The 19,732-nt window shown below is 42.6% G+C and overlaps 1 protein-coding gene across 5 annotated transcripts in view; it reads right to left on the minus strand.

Moving 5' to 3' along the window:
* Positions 1–19,732, minus strand: part of FRY (FRY microtubule binding protein) — a 422,350-nt gene that overhangs the window by 125,824 nt on the left and 276,794 nt on the right. For all 5 annotated transcript variants that reach the window (XM_069759001.1, XM_069758996.1, XM_069758997.1 and 2 more), the window contains exons 19-23: positions 14,452–14,634; positions 13,804–13,890; positions 8,053–8,312; positions 2,578–2,767; positions 1,532–1,656 (exon numbers count right to left, since the gene is read on the minus strand). In XM_069759001.1, the coding sequence (XP_069615102.1) occupies positions 1,532–1,656; positions 2,578–2,767; positions 8,053–8,312; positions 13,804–13,890; positions 14,452–14,634 (845 nt within the window). The remainder of the gene's footprint in view (positions 1–1,531; positions 1,657–2,577; positions 2,768–8,052; positions 8,313–13,803; positions 13,891–14,451; positions 14,635–19,732) is intronic.

The raw sequence follows: 19,732 nt of genomic DNA on the forward strand, positions 1-19,732 counted from the left end.
GGCTGGAGCATCACATGGCAGCACAGCGCCCTCCCTCTTCTTGACATCATCACAGGTCCTTCAGACTCCAACACTAGAATCTGCTGGCTTCCATTACCTGTGCTGTGGAAAGGCAACAAGAGGGAGGGCTCTGTGTGCAGTCATGGGATGCTTTTACCTCACCACAGGCTGGCTGCCACAATTAAGAGGTTAGTCTTTCCAAAACACAATAAAGCACTCTGCCACTTCTTTAGTGAACTATAACTCCCAGCATGTCATAGGATCTGCAGGACATACTGGGAGTTATAGTTCTCCCATTGGATTTTAAAGCAGCACCCCAGTATTATTTTGCAGTGCTGGAGTGGTGCTTTAAATATAAGCCCTGTGCCCCCATTCTTATACTCACCCTCCAGCATCTTCATATAGTACTGTACAGACACTACACTGGTCCCTCAGCTTCCAACATAATAACATACTATTATATGTGGTGTTATTATATATAATAGTATGTTATTAAATATTTTACCACATTTTTTTGCTTCAAATATTTTTTCCCTATTTTCCACCTCTAAAACTTGGGTGCGCCTTATAGTCCGGTGCGTCTTATAGTCCGAAAAATACGGTACTTGGGGGTCCAAATATCAATACCCCCTACCCCCTACAATCAGCTGTTTGAAGAGGCAGCAAAGCGCATGCAAGCACCACAGCCTATTCCGTGTTTACACTGGCTCAATGCTGGTTCATAATTGCCGTCACCATATATATATATTTATTTTTTAGCTCCCATTCAAGATATTGCAGAATTATTCTATGGAAGCAAATCAAACTAAGCCGCCATATGCTAAATAGAACTATAAAAGAATCCATGAACTTTAGACAGCCCAGTATCTATTATACAGAACGTGTCACCAGGTTTTTTGCCACCTAATCTGAGAGCAGCATAATGTAGACATGGAGAACCCGATTCCAATGATGTATGACTTACTGGGTTGCTTACTGTAGGTTTGATAAAAATCACTGTTCTATCAGCAGGAGATTCACAAGAGGACTACATAAACTGCTGACATGTAGTCCTCCATATTCATGAGCTCTGAATGACCCCACCCCCATCTCTGATTGGCTGCTTCCTGCCTATGCACAGTTTACACAGAAAACTACCAATCGGTGTCATGGGCGTGGTTATACAGAGCTCAGCATTCACAGAACTGGTTGATCTTATGCCAATAAAACAGTGATTTTATCAATAGAGAATCTCTGTCCCTACATCATGCTGCACTCAGTTGGGGTAGCAAAAAACCACCATAGTAGCCGATCATCAGCAAATGCCAATGACTTATAAAACGAAGGGATGCAGCATCAAGCTCTTGGATTTGTGAGTGAGGGAAAACTTTAGGCATAAGCCCTCATATACACTGATTGGCGTAATATGGCGGTATGAAGCCTTGTAGACCCCATGATTTCTCATAAGGCTTAAGGTAAACCAATAGAAAATCGCATGATCAAGATGTAGTAGACAAATATATTTTGAGTAGAGTCCACACATGTGTCATACCTGAAGATCAACGCATTTGTCCTCCCAAAACCCAGTACAAGAGACTCTGTAATTTCTATACTCTCCAGTCTCATCAGAGGAACTAGTTGCTTGAGGAGAACACCAACGGAAGGGGTTCCAATGATCTAGAAAAAGAAAAAGAAAAGATCCAGTAAAGGTGGCCATACATATTAGATTTTGGCAGAAGCAACTGACTATCTAACGTGCATGGTGGTGTCCCAACTTTCTCCTCTGTCAGATGTCAGGGGGAAAAAAGAATTTAGCGCTTGAATTTTCATATGAGAAATCCTTTTGTTCTCAGGGCAGATCAGCCTCCGCCATATCTATAGAAGGCCAAACACATGCTCCAAGTACAGACTGATGTCCAGACCCGAACTCCGCTGACTCCGGGCAATATGAGGCCGCTCATCACAGGACAGAAGACCGCCGGCTGGGCAGGACACTATGGTCCATATTTGGTTCATGTTTCATGTATGAGAGTATGTATAGCCAGTCACTACTCTGACAACCCATATCAATCACAAGGTTTTCCTCTGGTAAAATAACACTTCTAATCATCTACGGTTCTGTTAACGGCACCGTTCCAAAGGTGTCGGCAGTCGCTGACCCAGGGCTTGCGTGACAACGTGTTGGCTTCGGACGTATCAGATATCAGGAGGAAGTGTGCGGCCGCAGCTCTGACATTTGTTTTTGATGTTTGATTCCTCCAAAGGAGGGTAGAGTGAATCCAGCACTGATTGGGTACAGGGCTAGCGTGACAATGTCATGTGAGCCCCGAGACAGCAAGTGCCGACACTCTTGGAACGGCGCCGGAGGGGAGTATGAGAGGGATTTTACAGGGATCAAACATACTGATTGGACAACCCATTTATTACTAATCCTGTCAATGCATCATTCAATAGAGCTGACTAGAAGAAGTCACCACCAAGATACTACTTTCTTGCTGCTAATAAATGAAATATTATATAATGGAACCCAATATCAAGCTCAAATTCATAAGGGCTACTAAACTGCATGTTTGTTTTTCATTTCCAGATCCATCCTACCTTGTTATCATAGCTGATGGAGCCATCGGGAGTAGTTGCCATAATCTCGGGAGTAGAAGCACGCAAGTGGCCGGGACTCATAATACTTGGTCTTGCCACTCCAAAACAAAGAATAAGATAGTTTCTCCATAGTGTAACATAATTGTCCCCGCTGCCGGCTGTACTGGTTTTCTTTGCATTAATTGGGCTACTAGAAGAGGAAAAGGCAGATTATAAAAACACGTAGGATTCTCAATTGCTATCAATTTCACACATACAATAGGTTTTGTTTTTTGTTTCTGCGCCTCTTTGTTCATAAGATATGTCCCCTCTTACTTTCTGCACCCTGTATGCAAATCTAATCTGGTTAGTCAAGGGGGATTGATCCTCAGGAGGACTCTCCCAGAAAAGTTGAAAGTTATGCCCCCTTGGCTAACAATCCCTGCATGTGTTGCGGCTGTCGAAGAGCCGCCAGGGTCGCGAACATACTTGTTAAGCACGCCGATTAGCAACGTTCGCTCATCACTAATGGGGAACAAGGGAGCAGTTGCCTATCCACCAAGTTTCTGTATCTTTCCCCCGATGTCTAAAACATCAGGACATTTGTATGTCAAAGCAAATCCAAGAGGAATTTCTAAAATCAATTTCTAGAGGAGGAGATACAGAGATTTGTCCAAATTCTCCAAATATCTGAAAGTGAAAGACTTGGCCTACAACCAGGCAGCCAGACATTTGTCATTTATCAGCTAAAGCTTATGTCTAGGGTGTAACGTTTGTACTTGGGGAGGGACGTAGGGAGCCTTATGGCAATTCTTCACAGGGGGGAGGAAAAAAAAAGGTTTATAAGTTAGAGTAGCTATGTTCAATCGGTGGCACTAGAGTCAGTGTTCTTTCTGCTTAAGTAAAGACAATTTGTAGCCACTATATCTACCAGGAGAAATAAAACCTGGCCAAAATGTTCATCCATGAACCCCACCGGAGGAAATAATGAGATCACAACACTCCAGAACATCGGCACCTCTAGTTCCCACCACCCACCATCATATACCTTGGCCTGGTACTCAACTGGATCTGCATGACCTTGCAAGGAACTGCGGGAAATCCCTAAAGTAATGTATTTTTTTTTCCAATCTAAGTCCATCTAGTTCAATCTCTTCCAATCAGATCACTAGATTATTTATAATCCACAATAGCCATTTGTTATGAGAAAATAATCCAGCCCTTCTTTAAATGTCTGCCACTACTCTTACAGCTGGACATTCCACTGACTGCTCTAACTGTAAAGAACCCTTTCCTATTTACCTGTCGGAATCATCTTGCCTCCGCACGTAATGAATTTCCTTTGGTCCTTGGAAGGAAGAAGTCATGAGCCAGTTCTTTGCATTGACCACACATGTAAATAAGAATGCTTTTGGATCCACTCTAGCTTTCAACTAACCTTTTTAAAATGTGGAGCCCAAAATTGGATCAGGGTGTGGCCTTATAAATCATTATAGAGGGGTACTAATACATTGAGATCACAGGTTATCATCTCACTTTTTACACACTCAAAAATCTTGTTTGCTTTTGCGGCTGCTGTCTGACATTGAGTACTGCTGCTCAGTTTACTGGAAATCGAATACCTAAGTCCTTTTCCTGTTCTGTACTCCTTAGTACCGTATATTTAACCATCATTTTCACATTGCCAATTCCAAGCAAAAGGGTTATCCTTACCCTCAAAATGACTGACAGCCTTTTCTAATTTCTGATGCATATTATAAAGGTAATTTCTCCGCAGACGGCTCTTAACTCGGCAGTACGCCTCTCCACTGTAGTAACAATTACTACATTTCACAGCGTGTCAGCAATTTTTATGGAAATCTCCAGAACAATCAGTACATGCACGGAGCTATAAATAAAGACAAATCTGCCTAATGAGACCCAACAAAGAACATTATCTTTGTAATACTACTATGAAATGATTTAAGTGTTCTGGTATTCTTCTATTCTAGAAACGAGGAAACTAAATTTTTATAATTAGTTCTACATCAAGAAAATCTAGCGGTATTACACTTGTGTTGTTTTTGTGCTCCATTATTAAGTGGCCCAAATACCGTGAAAGAACACAACTTTTCACCTGCCTACACATCATCCCTACAAGAGTAGAATTATGGAGTTGTCCAATAAACACCATATATGACTTGTGCCAGGGATAGATTGTAAATGTACGATCACCGGCTTCCCAACTATCCATAGGACAGATGATCACTTCTAAATCAATGGAGGTCCGATTGTTAGAACCCCCCGATGATTGTCTAAAGGGGCTTACTTTTAGCCCCACCATTACTTCCCATGGCGGATGCATCGCTAGCGCACACCCACAATGGGCGTGCGCTAGCGATGCGCCGTCATTGAGTGACGGACCCGAGACGCGGGCTGCAGCGTTTCCGGGTCCGTCACTGCTAGCGCAGATGGAGCTAGCAGATGCTCCATCTGCATTAGCGCTGTGCCAAAGTTGGCACGTGCGTTAGCGCAGTCCGTTTAACGTATGCGTTGAACGGACTGCACTAACGCAATGTGAACCTAGCCTTAGGAAGCAACACTGCTTGACAATCAGTTTTGCATGCTGTTGTGCAAATGGAATAGAAAACAGATGGAAATTATTGGCAATTATCGAGACACCCTCAATAAAGGAGTGGTTCTGCAGGTGGGGACCACAGACCACATCTCAGTACCAATGCCTTCTGGCTGATGTTTTGGTCACTTTTGAATATTGGTTGTGCTTTCACACTCGTGGTAGAATGAGACGGACTCTACAACCCACACAAGTGCCTCAGGTAGTGCAGCTTATCCAGGATGGCACATCAATGCTAGCTATGGCAAGAAGGTTTTCTGTGCCTGTCAGCGTAGTGTCCAGAGGCTGGAGGCACTACCAGGAGACTGGCCAGTACACCAGGAGACGTGGAGTGGCCCGTAGGAGGGAAACAACCCATCAGCAGGACCGCTACCTCAGCCTTTGTGCAAGAAGGTACAGGAGGAGCACTGCCAGATCCCTGCAAAATGACCTCCAGTAGGCATGTGTCTGCACAAACTGTTAGAAACCGACTCCATGAGGATGGTCTGAGTGCCCGATGTCCACAGATGGGGGTTTTGCTCACAGCCCAACACCGTGCAGGATGCTTGGCATTCGCCACAGAACACCACGATTGGCAAATTCGCCACTGGCATTCTGTGCTCATCACAGATGAAACCAGGTTCACACGGAGCACATGTGACAGACCTGACAGAGTCTGGAGACACCGGGGAGAGCGATCTGCTGCCTGCAACATCCTTCAGCATGACTGGTTTGGCAGTAGGTCAGTAATGGTGTGGGGTGGCATTTCTTTGGAGGGCTCCATGTGCTCGCCAGAGGTAGCCTGACTGCCATTAGGTACCAAGATGAGATCCTCAGACCCCTTGTGAGACCATATGCTGGCGCAGTTGGCCCTGAGTTCCTCCTAATGCAGGACAATGCCAGACCTCATGTGGCTGGAGTGTGTCAGCAGTTCCTGCAAGATGAAGGCATTGAAGCTATGGACTGGCCCGCCCATTCCCCAGACCTGAATCCGATTGAGCACATCTGGGACATCATGTCTCGCTCCATCCACCAACGTCACGTTGCACCACAGACTGTCCAGGAGTTGGCAGATTCTTTAGTCCAAATCTGGGAGGAGATCCCTCAGGAGACCATCCGCGGCCTCATCAGGAGCATGCCCAGGCATTGTACAGTAGGGAGGTCATACAGGAACGTGAAGGCCACACACAATACTAAGCATCTTTTCCTTGTCGTGAGGCATTTCCACTGAAGTTGGATCAGCCTGTAATTTGATTTTCCACTTTAATTTTGAGTATCATTCCAAATCCAGACCTCCATGGGATATTCATTTTGATTTACATTGATAATTGTTATGTTTTATTGTTCTGAACACATTCCACTATGCAATGAAAACAAATTTGGAATATTTCATTCAGAGATATCTAAGATGTGGTATTTTAGTGTTCCATTTCTTTTTTTGAGCCGTGTACTTTGATTGATAATGTCTCCGCGACAGAGAAATAAAATTATAGCCTCCTTCCCCTGATGACGCCGCAAGGCGAAATAGGTCGGGGAGGCTAATGGCTGTTATATTTTATATAGCATATTACTGGTGTAGTGCTTAAGAGCGGTGAACCTATATAGGACAGTTGCAGCAGTTTACACTATAATAAGGCTGAATCTATTAACTCACAAGAGAACAATAGTAGGTAGCTCAGACTGACAGCATCTGTCATATGTGTGCTTGATAAAAATAGAAACACAAGCACTTTAACTGAACTAAGGGGGATTAACCATCACTTTTTCACCAGAAAATATGTGTTTTTAAATGTGTTTGTCCCTTCATTACTTAAAAATTAAAAGTTAGGTTTTACTTTAATTGTCTAAGGCAAATGGAGATTCCAATTAAGGACCCTAGTGTGTTTTTCTGATAAGATGTCGGCACAAGTGAACAAGTCCCCTTTCCCATTGATTTCCCTGCAGTGGGCTTCAGGAAAATGGCTGCTGGAGGCGGCGCATGCGCAGATTGAGATCTTGGGAGACACCGCCGGCCTCCTGAAGCAGCGACCCTACCGCCAGTATTCCCGCAGCTGCCTCACCCCAGTAAGCTACATTCAGACTAAAAAATGCACCGCCATTTGCCTCCCAATTTTGGGAGTATAGGGTGCGTCTTATAATCTAAAAAATACGATATATATAATTCCACTTGGCAGCCATTATTGTATTGTGTGTCCAGATCAACAAGTAAAAATATGGTGAAAGGTCCATCTTCATCTTTTACCGACTCACTGTGACAAAAACCACAAAACATCATGCTATTACAATTTTAGTCACTACGAAAAGTGCAATGCTCAATCACCTTCTCTTAATGCCATATTAAAGAAGCCCTCCTCCCAACAAAGTTTTTATCCTCTTAATATATTGCAGTCATCATATTATACAGCACTGTGTACTTACAATTGCTCATTTTGCCTTTCTACACAGCTTATTTTTCTCTATGTAAAAACAGGAAGTCTCTCTTCCCTTCATGAGTCATCCCCATCTTCAACTCCTGACTCAGCTGCTCTGCTCCTCTTCCCTACCAGGGACTTTTGCAGTGATATAGGATTGTAGTTCTAATGATGACTCAGGCAGGGAAAAATTGCCTCCTGTTTCTATACAGAGCTTAGAAGGATTCAGATTGTCAGTTTTTAATCACATGATGTCATAAACCTAATAGAAAAGAGAAACATTAACTGGGTAGAAAGGCAAAATGGGCAATTGTAAGTAAACAGTACTATATAATATGATGACTGCAATATATTGAGGATAAAAACTTTGACGGGAGTGCTTCTTTAATCAGTTGTTTTGTTACTACAGCTTTTACCCAAAATTTAGATATCTTCTATTTGGTAAAACGTCAGTTTAATAAAATAGATATAATACAAGTGTATCCTACTTACTTGGGGTCCACCAATGGCATTAGCAGCTGCAGTCTTGTGAAAGCATAGGGCCACGCATAGCTTAGAGCGGTAGGGCAATGTTTTGGTAAGTGTTCTTGCTTAAGAAATGTGAAAAGGCAGAGAACCCAGGGATCCTTTACAGACTGAGCAAATATCCACACATGAGAAGGGCTTTTTACATCGTAATGGCTATTGACAAGGACGGCGTTCCAATCCACCAACCACTGTAGATCCACATTATGGGTAAATGTCAGCGCAGCCTGGGGACAAAGCAAATAGTTTATCCATTAAAATATAAAGCAAATATTTTATACATTAAAATATACATTTTTTTTGTTAACATTTTAGACAATGGCTTTAAATAATTAAAATACAAACACAATACTTGTATTGTTATTTCAGAAAAGGTTTGCACAACTTGTTTTGGTCCAAGGATCACACTTACACCGAACCATTCCTTAGGGCTGTATTAAAAAAAAGTAAAGGGTTGTTGTCACCTTCTTAAACAGAAGCGCATTGCTCCCCTGCCTATGGGCATACTTGCGGCTTGCTAGGGAACGGTATGTTCCTGCTTGATTGACAGCTTGGATCAGCGGCTTTATTGCTCCCCTGGCCAGACCTGTGCTCTCCGCAATGCAGCAGCAGTATCAGAAGAGCGCAGCGGCACCAAAGATGGCTGGAATGGAGAGCTTACTGTGTGCTTCAGCGATCCCGGCCAGCTCCCGAGATCCCGGCTAGCTCCAGAGCAGTAAGTATAAGCTCAGTGGTGTCATCGTGCTGCATGTGGAGGGGGGCTGAGGGGCCTACATACTGCGTGTGAAGGGGGATACATACTGCGTGTGAAGGGGGGATGTGGGGCCGTCAGACTGCGTGTGTAGGGGGGCAGTGGACCCATCATACTCCGTGTGTAGGGGGGTTGTTATACTGCGCATAGTAGGGCTGAGCTGTGGGGCCATCATGCTGCTTGTGGAGGGGAGCTGTGGGGCCATCATGCTGCGTGTGGAGGGGAGCTGTGGGGCCATCATGCTGCGTGTGGAGGGGAGCTGTGGGGCCATCATACTGCGTGCGGAGGGGAGCTGTGGGGCCATCATACTGCGTGTGGAGGGGGGCTGTGGGGCCATCATACTGCGTGCGGAGGGGAGCTGTGGGGCCATCATACTGCGTGCGGAGGGGAGCTGTGGGGCCATCATACTGCGTGTGGAGGGGGGCTGTGGGGCCATCATACTGCGTGCGGAGGGGAGCTGTGGGGCCATCATACTGCTTGTGGAGGGGAGCTGTGGGGCCATCATACTGCGTGTGGAGCGGGGCTGTGGGGCCATCATACTGCGTGTGTGTGTGTGTGTGTGTGTGTGTGTGTGTGTGTGTGTGTAATATATGTTGCTAGAGTGACTCTGGGGAAATCATACTATGCTTGTGGGGACAAATTCACTGTGGGGGTATCAATTTGTGTGCGTGAAGGGGCAATTAGGGGGCAGCATTCTCTATGGGGAACATGACATGTATGGTAGTAGGTGAAGACAATAAGAGGCCTCAGTAGGGGTACAATTACAGTGCATGTGCTATATATAATACACGTCCCTCCCCCTGTCTATAAAAAGGTGAGAGGTATACTCTCCCGTGAATGTTCATTTACGCTGCGACCCCCAACTACTCGCCAAATTTATATTTTTTTTTATTTTTTTTTGTGTGTGTGTGTGTGGGGGGGGGGGGGGATGAGAAATGTTCCTATCGGGCTCTATAATATTCCAATATAACAAAGGTAGCTGATTAGTAGGGTGCTCTACTTACGGAGGTTTTACTTCTCCTGATAATGGGAATCCTTTCACAAGTGCAGATGTCCCCATTGCAATATATGAGAGCTACATGAAAGGCCAAGTGTGTGTAGAAAGCCCTATTAATGCACAGACATGGCTCGCTCTCTATATAGTACTAGACATAGAGAGGCATAGAGAGGTCCCAAATAATGGGGTGCAAAAGATGGCTGAGGGCCGCACACAATGGCATTGTTGCCCTGGAGCAGCAGGCTCTGCACCTCTGTTTTAGAGGTTCCATTTATTATATAAAGAGGCGATAATGGAACCAGGTTGCTGCCCGCACCACCTTGTGGAGACAATTTTTTTTTCCTCTAGCAAAATGGCGCCGGCGCGGTAGCATCTATCAGATCGCTGATGGATGCTACTACCTGCGACCTGCGGCTGGTGCCATTTCGGATAAAGATTTTTTTTTTTCAGAATAAATGTACATGACTAAATTAAACAATCTAATGCATATTATAGATGCAATCATGCTGCAGCACAAGCACCGCCACCGGCTGAAGGATATATATATATATACTAGCTGAAGAGCCCGGCGTTGCCTGGGCATAGTAAATATCTGTGGTTAGTTATAGCACATCACTTCTCTTATTTTCCCATCACGCCTCTCATTTTCCCAATAACATCTTTAATTTTCCCCCTCACATCTCTCATTTTCTCCCTCACACCTCTCATTTTCTCCCTCACTCCTCTCATTCCCGCCTAACACTTGTCATTTCGACCTCACATCTGTCATTTTCCGATCACTACACTATTTTCCCTCACTCCTCTCATTTTGCACTCACACCTCTCATTTTCACCTCAGTATATACATGTTTGTCATCTCCCTTATATATAGTATACACCTGTATGTCGTCTCCTGTATATAGTATATACCTGTGTCATCTCCCCTGTATATAGTATATACCTGCTGTGTGTCATCTCCCCTGTATATAGTATATACCTGTATGTCATCTCCTTGTATATATAGTATATACCTGTATGTCATCTCCTCCTATATATAGTATATACCTGTATGTCAACTCCTCCTATATATAGTATATACCTGTATGTCATCTCCTTCTATATATAGTATATACCTGTATGTCATCTCCTCCTGTATATAGTATATACCTGTGTCATCTCCCCTGTATATAGTATATATCTGTGTGTCATCTTCTCCTGTATATAGTATATACCTGTATGTCATCTTCTATATATAGCATATACCTGTATGTCATCTCCTCCTGTATATAGTATATACCTGTAGGTAATCTGCTCCTGTATATAGTATATACCTGTGTGTCATCTCCTCCTGTATATAGTATATACCTGTATGTCATCTCCTCCTGTATATAGTATGTACCTGTATGTCATCTCCTCCTTTATATAGTATATACCTGTGTGTCATCTCTCCTGTATATAGTATATATCTGTGTGTCATCTCCCCTGTATATAGTATATACCTGTGTGATCTCCTGTATTAGACCTCGTTAACACGTTATTTGCTCAGTATTTTTACCTCAGTATTTGTAAGATAAATTGGCAGCCTGATAAATCCCCAGCCAACAGGAAGCCCTCCCCTGGCAGTATATATTAGCTCACACATACACATAATAGACAGGTCATGTGACTGACAGCTGCCGTATTTCCTATATGGTACATTTGTTGCTCTTGTAGTTTGTCTGCTTATTAATCAGATTTTTATTTTTGAAGGCTAATACCAGACTTGTGTGTGTTTTAGGGCGAGTTTCGTTTGTCAAGTTGTGTGTGTTGAGTTGCGTGTGGCGACATGCATGTAGTGACTTTTGTGAGGTGAGTTTTGTGTGGCAACATGTGTGTAGCAACTTTTTGTGTGTCGAGTTGCATGTGACAGGTTAGTGTAGCAAGTTGTGTGCAGCAAGTTTTGCGCATGGCGAGTTTTGCGCGTGGTGAGTTTTATGTCTGGTGCCTTTTGAGTATGTGCAAGTTTTGTGTGAGGCAACTTTTGCATGTGTTGCAAATTTTGTGCATGTGGCAATTTTTCCGCATGTGCAAGTTTTGCGTGTGGCGAGTTTTCCATGAGGTGAGTTTTGCACTTGTGGCGAGTTTTGCGTGAGCCTATTTTTTGCATGTGGCGAGTTTTGCGCGTGGTGAGTTTTGAGCGGCGACTTTTGTGTTTCGACTTTTATGTGGCGAGGTTGGTGTATTTGTGGTGAAATGTGTGCTGAGGATGGTATATGTGTTCAAGCACGTAGTAGTGTGTGGCGCATTTTGTGTGTGTGTTCATATCCCCGTGTGTGGTGAGTATCCCATGTCGGGGTCCCACCTTAGCAACTGTACGGTATATACTCTTTGGCGCCATCGCTCTCACTCTTTAAGTCCCCCTTGTTCACATCTGGCAGCTGTCAATTTGCCTCCAACACTTTTCCTTTCACTTTTCCCCATTATGTAGATAGGGGCAAAGTTGTTTGGTGAATTGGAAAGCGCGGGGTTAAAATTTCACCTCACAACATAGCCTATGACGCTCTCGGGGTCCAGACGTGTGACTGTGCAAAATTTTGTTTCTGTAGCTGCGACGCCTCCAACACTTTTCCTTTCACTTTTTTCCCCATTATGTAGATAGGGGCAAAATTGTTTGGTGAATTTGAACGCGCGGGGTTAAAATTTCGCCTCACAATATAGCCTATGACGCTCTCGGGGTCCAGACGTGTGACTGCAAAATTTTGTGGCTGTAGCTGCGACGGTGCAGATGCCAATCCCGGACATACACATACACACACACACACATTCAGCTTTATATGGTAGATTTTTTGTCTTTTTCAACACATATTATATTCAGTATGTGAACAAGGGGGCAGATCAGTGAGGGATCGGTGACCGGTCAGCAGTCTGCATTATGAATACCTAATCAGACCACCATACGGAGACCCCCACAGGCCGCCCCGGAGCACGAGCATATCATTAACTCAAAACTTAAAATTAAAGATTAAACAACAACCACAAGACAGATTCCATCACCAGGTATCATTATAATCAGTATAGCGGCGCCGACCTGACACTGTCTGTAGGTTACTGAGTACAATCCTGCTGACAGGTTCCCTTTAGGAAAAACTTTCCTAATTAGGATCTTAAAATCGGATCCAAGCAGGTCAGAAAATATTCCCTTAGCCATTAAAGTGGGTCATCGCCCCATTGCATCGTATTCATTTTGAGACTATACTTTTGTATGACCAGACCAGCGTGAGTGACAGCCCAAAACGGTGGCTTTACAAAGGTATTTCGGCAGCATAGGTGGGGAATAAAGGCTCACAAAATACACTAATGTAAAGCACAGCTCTGCCCCTATTTAACGCTATTTTTAGGCGCGCACTTACCCTGTTGCGGTGAATATCACTTTATTAGGACATATAAACAAACGGATAGCAGGGAGGGATAGGGTCAGCCACGGACAACGATCGTTTCGTGCTCTACGGCACTTCAACGGGTCCTCTGAGGACCCGTTGAAGTGCCGTAGAGCACGAAACGATCGTTGTCCGTGGCTGACCCTATCCCTCCCTGCTATCCGTTTGTTTATATGTCCTAATAAAGTGATATTCACCGCAACAGGGTAAGTGTGCGCCTACTTTTTCTTTTTTGCCATTTGGATTCTGCACACATTTTTCCTGGCAGCAGCACCCCGTTGATTGAGGTGTAAAGGATTCATACAGCCAGTATCACTTTCTGTGGTGCTAGACCGATATTATAATACGGTCACTGAGTTGGACCTTTGAGCAGTGCGGATGTGTGTTTTCCCTACTATTGGACTAACGCTATTTTTAGCTCATCTTGAAAAAACGGGGTGACAGGTTCCCTTTAAGGCATGGAATACAAAAACTGCAGATATGGATGTAGACACTAAAAACTTAATTTTTGCCAATATTTTGCTTTATCTAAAAAAAAAAAAAAATTACCGGTAAATAAAAAAAAAAACACTTACAGAATCGGACACAGCAACATGTAGAAAGCTTTCAAGTATAGAAGGACTGAGCTGATCCAGCACATCGATCATCGGCTTGTCATCTTCCTGTAGTCAAATACAGCAGAATAAATTCTTCTATCCAAAATCACTGATCTAGAGTTTAAACTTTTAATGTCAAAAATGTTTTTCAGAGTTTTATAGGCCGTTTGCTTCCATGCACATTGATGAATGCAGAATGAGTTAGCTAATTATTAGTGATGAGCGAATATACTCGTTACTTGGAATTTCTCGAGCACGCTTGGGTAACCTCCGAGTATTTTTTAGTGCTCGGAGATTTAGTTTTCATTGCCGCAGCTGAATGATTTACATTTGTTAGCCAGCATAAGTACAAGTGGGGATTCCCTAGCAACCAGGCAACACCCACATGTACTTATGCTGGCTAACAGATGTAAATCATTCAGCTGCGGCAAGAAAAACTAAATCTCCGAGCACTAAAAAATACTCAATTCGCTCATTACTAATATTAAGTAAAACCCAATTTCAACACTTATTTCAAGTCTAAAATATATGCATTTAATAAAAAAAAAAAAACAACAAAAAAACAAAGCTGTCCATATTCTTTACAATTTACAGATTATTGGTTTTAATATAATGAGCAGTTCATACCTCAGCTTGTCCCAGGGCAATAAATAATGCTCGGACCTCTTTCAGTATTAAAACGGCCATTTTTCGAGTAGCCAGCTGAAAACTGCAAAGTAACAATAGTGCAAAACCTTCCACCGCGTGCAGCACATTGGAATAAGGTCCTCGTTCAGACTGTATCCTGTGACTGGAGCCATTGGGAATTAGCTGGGTGAAAAAAAAAAAACGGTAAAAACCTGCTCGGCAGCATTATTACTTTACACATCTTATCTTTTCTGATTCTTCAGATTTGAATCTTAGACCTGATGAAGCTGATTTACATACATTGAAAACTCCATGCAAGAACGTCTGTATAATCCTTTTCTAAAGGTTACATTTAATTTCTGCCCATCTATCCTGATTGAAAGCTCCTCAGAGTCTCTCCTCCCTGCTGCTGTCCAAATCTCACTCAGCTCAGTACAAACTGCATGATACAACGCAATAGGACACCACACCGCCCGAAAAATACGCTCGCCTGAATTCAGTCTAAGGCATAATTGTACATGGTTTTCCTACAGTGCTCCTTTAAATGGCAGAACAATCTTCTGTTCACATATTGAATCTGGCCTATCAGAATATTGCAGTGGTTTTTTTTTTTTAAGGCTTCCGATATAACAGGAGATGCGGATTCTGGATATAATGGGCACTAAATTTGAGATATTCTTTATAGAAAATGATCTGTGTGTTAAAATGTGTTCCTCATGATCAGCGCACAGGGAATTTAACAGTGTATACTTCCAAATTGGAGCAATTTATGTATTGTCATGTTTTAAAGGAATTTAATGATTTATTAAAATTTTCTTTTGTTTATAGCTCAATGTCCTGAAGAGTGACAATCGCTGCTGTCTAGCTTGTAAGCACTGTGCTGAAGCTGGCCGGGAATAAGAGGTAAAAGCGTTCTGGCCAGCTTCAAAAAGGTGCTTAAAAGCTCAATGGAAAACAGCCTGTAAGCCCAGGACATGTTCTGCTTTCTAGCAGCAGTGGTCGGTCTCCAAGGGAACAATCTGTAAACAAAAAAAGTGTAAATACCTTAAGAACATTTAAAAATTGTAGTAAGCAGTAAATTGCTTCTATTGATAAGCACTATCTGTCATACACATTTAGGAAGATGGGAATAACCCTTTAAAAGACATAGAACAAGAAAGTACAATACTGGAAAATGATAGGCATGATAATACGACACCAAATCTGGAATGGGCAAAACAGAAATAAATAATGTAGTTACCCTGGTCAGAGACAAGTATGGGCGTAATACAATTAAAAAGGACACCTTGGGACATTTGACTCAAAATTTCAGAAGGATTCTGATCCATTGGATAAAAGACTGACAAGAGAGTCATAGTAAGGAGCCCTAAGATTGATAAGGCTAGGTTCACATCGCGTTAGAGCAATCCGTTTAAGGGATCCGTTAAACGGATGAGCTAGTGATGAGGCACAAATTGTATGTATTTTTGCGATAGCGTTAACGCATGGTTGCACTGCGTCGGCATGCGTTAGCAATAGCGTTCTATGCAGACCAAACGCTTCCATTCTCTGTGACAAACCCGAAAATGCGGTAGTCCGGGTTTGAAGGTGTGTCACAAAATAGCGGACCATTTTGACATGCGTTAGGATGCGTTCGGATGATGGGAATCTACGAGTGCGTTACATTGGAGTTAGTGCCACTTTGAAACGGATCCGTTAAACGGATTGCCCTAACGCGATGTGAACCTAGCCTAAGGGTACCGTCACACTATACCATTTCGATCGCTACGACGGTACGATTCGTGACGTTCCAGCGATATCGTTACGATATCGCTGTGTCTGACACGCAGCAGCGATCAGGGATCCTGCTGAGAATCGTACGTCGTAGCAGATCGTATGGAACTTTCTTTCATCGCTGGATCTCCCGCTGTCATCGCTAGATCGGTGTGTGTGACACCGATCTAGCGATCCAGCGATGCGTTTGCTTGTAACCAGGGTAAACATCGGGTAACTAAGCGCAGGGCCGCGCTTAGTAACCCGATGTTTACCCTGGTTACAAGCGTAAAACTAAAAAAAAAACAAACAGCACATACTTACATTCTGGTGTCCGTCAGGTCCCTTGCCGTCTGCTTCCCGCACTGTGACTGCCGGCCGTAAAGTGAAAGCAGAGCACAGCGGTGACGTGCTTTCACTTTCACTTTACGGCCGGCAGTCACAGTGCGGGAAGCAGACGGCAAGGGACGTGACGGACACCAGATGTAAGTATGTGCTGTTTGTTTTTTTTTTAGTTTTACGCTTGTAACCAGGGTAAACATCGGGTTACTAAGCGCGGTCCTGCGCTTAGTTACCCGATGTTTACCCTGGTTACCCAGGGACCTCGGCATCGTTGGTCGCTGGAGAGCTGTCTGTGTGACAGCTCCCCAGCGACCACACTACGATTTACCTACGATCACGGCCAGGTCATATCGCTGGTCGTGATCGTAGGTAAATCGTATAGTGTGACGGTACCCTAAGAAGCCCTAAGATTGATAAGTGAGTCATAGTGAGGAGCCCTAAGATTGATGAGAGTCATAGTAAGGAGACCTAAGATTGATAAGAGAGTCATAGTAAGGAGACCTAAGATTGACAAGAAAGTTATAGTAAGGAGCCCTAAGATTGATAAAAGAGTCATAGTAAGGAGACCCAAGATTGATAAGAGAGTCATAGTAAGGAGCCCTAAGATTGATAAGATAGTCATAGTAAGGAGACCTAAGATTGACAAGAGAGTCATAGTAAGGAGACCTAAGATTGATAAGAGAGTCATAGTAAGGAGACCTAAGATTGACAAGAAAGTTATAGTAAGGAGCCCTAAGATTGATAAAAGGAGTCATAGTAAGGAGACCTAAGATTGATAAGTGAGTCATAGTAAGGAGACCTAAGATTGATAAAAGGAGTCATAGTAAGGAGACCTAAGATTGATAAGAGAATCATAGTAAGGAGACCTAAGATTGACAAGAAAGTTATAGTAAGGAGCCCTAAGATTGATAAGAGAGTCATAGTAAGGAGACCTAAGATTGATAAGAGAGTCATAGTAAGGAGACCTAAGATTGATAAGAGAGTCATAGTAAGGAGACCTAAGATTGACAAGAAAGTTATAGTAAGGAGGCCTAAGATTGATAAAAGGAGTCATAGTAAGGAGACCTAAGATTGATAAGAGAGTCATAGTAAGGAGACCTAAGATTGACAAGAAAGTTATAGTAAGGAGCCCTAAGATTGATAAAAGAGTCATAGTAAGGAGACCTAAGATTGATAAGAGAGTCATAGTAAGGAGCCCTAAGATTGATAAGAGAGTCATAGTAAGGAGACCTAAGATTGACAAGAGAGTCATAGTAAGGAGACCGAAGATTGATAAGTGAGTCATAGTAAGGAGCCCTAAGATTGATAAAAGAGTCATAGTAAGGAGACCCAAGATTGATAAGAGAGTCATAGTAAGGAGCCCTAAGATTGATAAGAGAGTCATAGTAAGGAGACCTAAGATTGATAAAAGAGTCATAGTAAGGAGACCCAAGATTGATAAGAGAGTCATAGTAAGGAGCCCTAAGATTGATAAGAGAGTCATAGTAAGGAGACCTAAGATTGATAAGAGAGTCATAGTAAGGAGACCTAAGATTGATAAAAGGAGTCATAGTAAGGAGACCTAAGATTGACAAGAAAGTTATAGTAAGGAGCCCTAAGATTGATAAAAGAGTCATAGTAAGGAGACCTAAGATTGATAAGAGAGTCATAGTAAGGAGCCCTAAGATTGATAAGAGAGTCATAGTAAGGAGACCTAAGATTGACAAGAGAGTCATAGTAAGGAGACCGAAGATTGATAAGTGAGTCATAGTAAGGAGACCTAAGATTGATAAGAGAGTCATAGTAAGGAGACCTAAGATTGACAAGAGAGTCATAGTAAGGAGACCGAAGATTGATAAGTGAGTCATAGTAAGGAGACCTAAGATTGATAAAAGAGTCATAGTAAGGAGACCTAAGATTGATAAGAGAATCATAGTAAGGAGACCTAAGATTGACAAGAAAGTTATAGTAAGGAGCCCTAAGATTGATAAAAGAGTCATAGTAAGGAGACCTAAGATTGATAAGAGAGTCATAGTAAGGAGACCTAAGATTGACAAGAAAGTTATAGTAAGGAGTCCTAAGATTGATAAAAGAGTCATAGTAAGGAGACCTAAGATTGATAAGAGAGTCATAGTAAGGAGCCCTAAGATTGATAAGAGAGTCATAGTAAGGAGACCTAAGATTGACAAGAGAGTCATAGTAAGGAGACCGAAGATTGATAAGTGAGTCATAGTAAGGAGCCCTAAGATTGATAAGAGAGTCATAGTAAGGAGACCTAAGATTGACAAGAGAGTCATAGTAAGGAGACCGAAGATTGATAAGTGAGTCATAGTAAGGAGACCTAAGATTGATAAGAGAGTCATAGTAAGGAGACCTAAGATTGATAAAAGAGTCATAGTAAGGAGCCCTAAGATTGATAAAAGGAGTCATAGTAAGGAGACCTAAGATTGATAAGAGAATCATAGTAAGGAGACCTAAGATTGACAAGAAAGTTATAGTAAGGAGCCCTAAGATTGATAAAAGAGTCATAGTAAGGAGACCTAAGATTGATAAGAGAGTCATAGTAAGGAGACCTAAGATTGACAAGAAAGTTATAGTAAGGAGTCCTAAGATTGATAAAAGAGTCATAGTAAGGAGACCTAAGATTGATAAGAGAGTCATAGTAAGGAGCCCTAAGATTGATAAGAGAGTCATAGTAAGGAGACCTAAGATTGACAAGAGAGTCATAGTAAGGAGACCGAAGATTGATAAGTGAGTCATAGTAAGGAGCCCTAAGATTGATAAGAGAGTCATAGTAAGGAGACCTAAGATTGACAAGAGAGTCATAGTAAGGAGACCGAAGATTGATAAGTGAGTCATAGTAAGGAGACCTAAGATTGATAAGAGAGTCATAGTAAGGAGACCTAAGATTGATAAGAGAGTCATAGTAAGGAGACCTAAGATTGACAAGAAAGTTATAGTAAGGAGCCCTAAGATTGATAAAAGGAGTCATAGTAAGGAGACCTAAGATTGATAAGAAAGTTATAGTAAGGAGACCTAAGATTGATAAGAGAGTCATAGTAAGGAGACCTAAGATTGATAAGAAAGTTATAGTAAGGAGCCCTAAGATTGATAAAAGGAGTCATAGTAAGGAGACCTAAGATTAATAAGAGAGTCATAGTAAGGAGACCTAAGATTGATAAAAGGAGTCATAGTAAGGAGACCTAAG

This window comes from Ranitomeya imitator, chromosome 3 (assembly GCF_032444005.1).
Source record: "Ranitomeya imitator isolate aRanImi1 chromosome 3, aRanImi1.pri, whole genome shotgun sequence".
Lineage (NCBI taxonomy): Eukaryota > Metazoa > Chordata > Amphibia > Anura > Dendrobatidae > Ranitomeya > Ranitomeya imitator.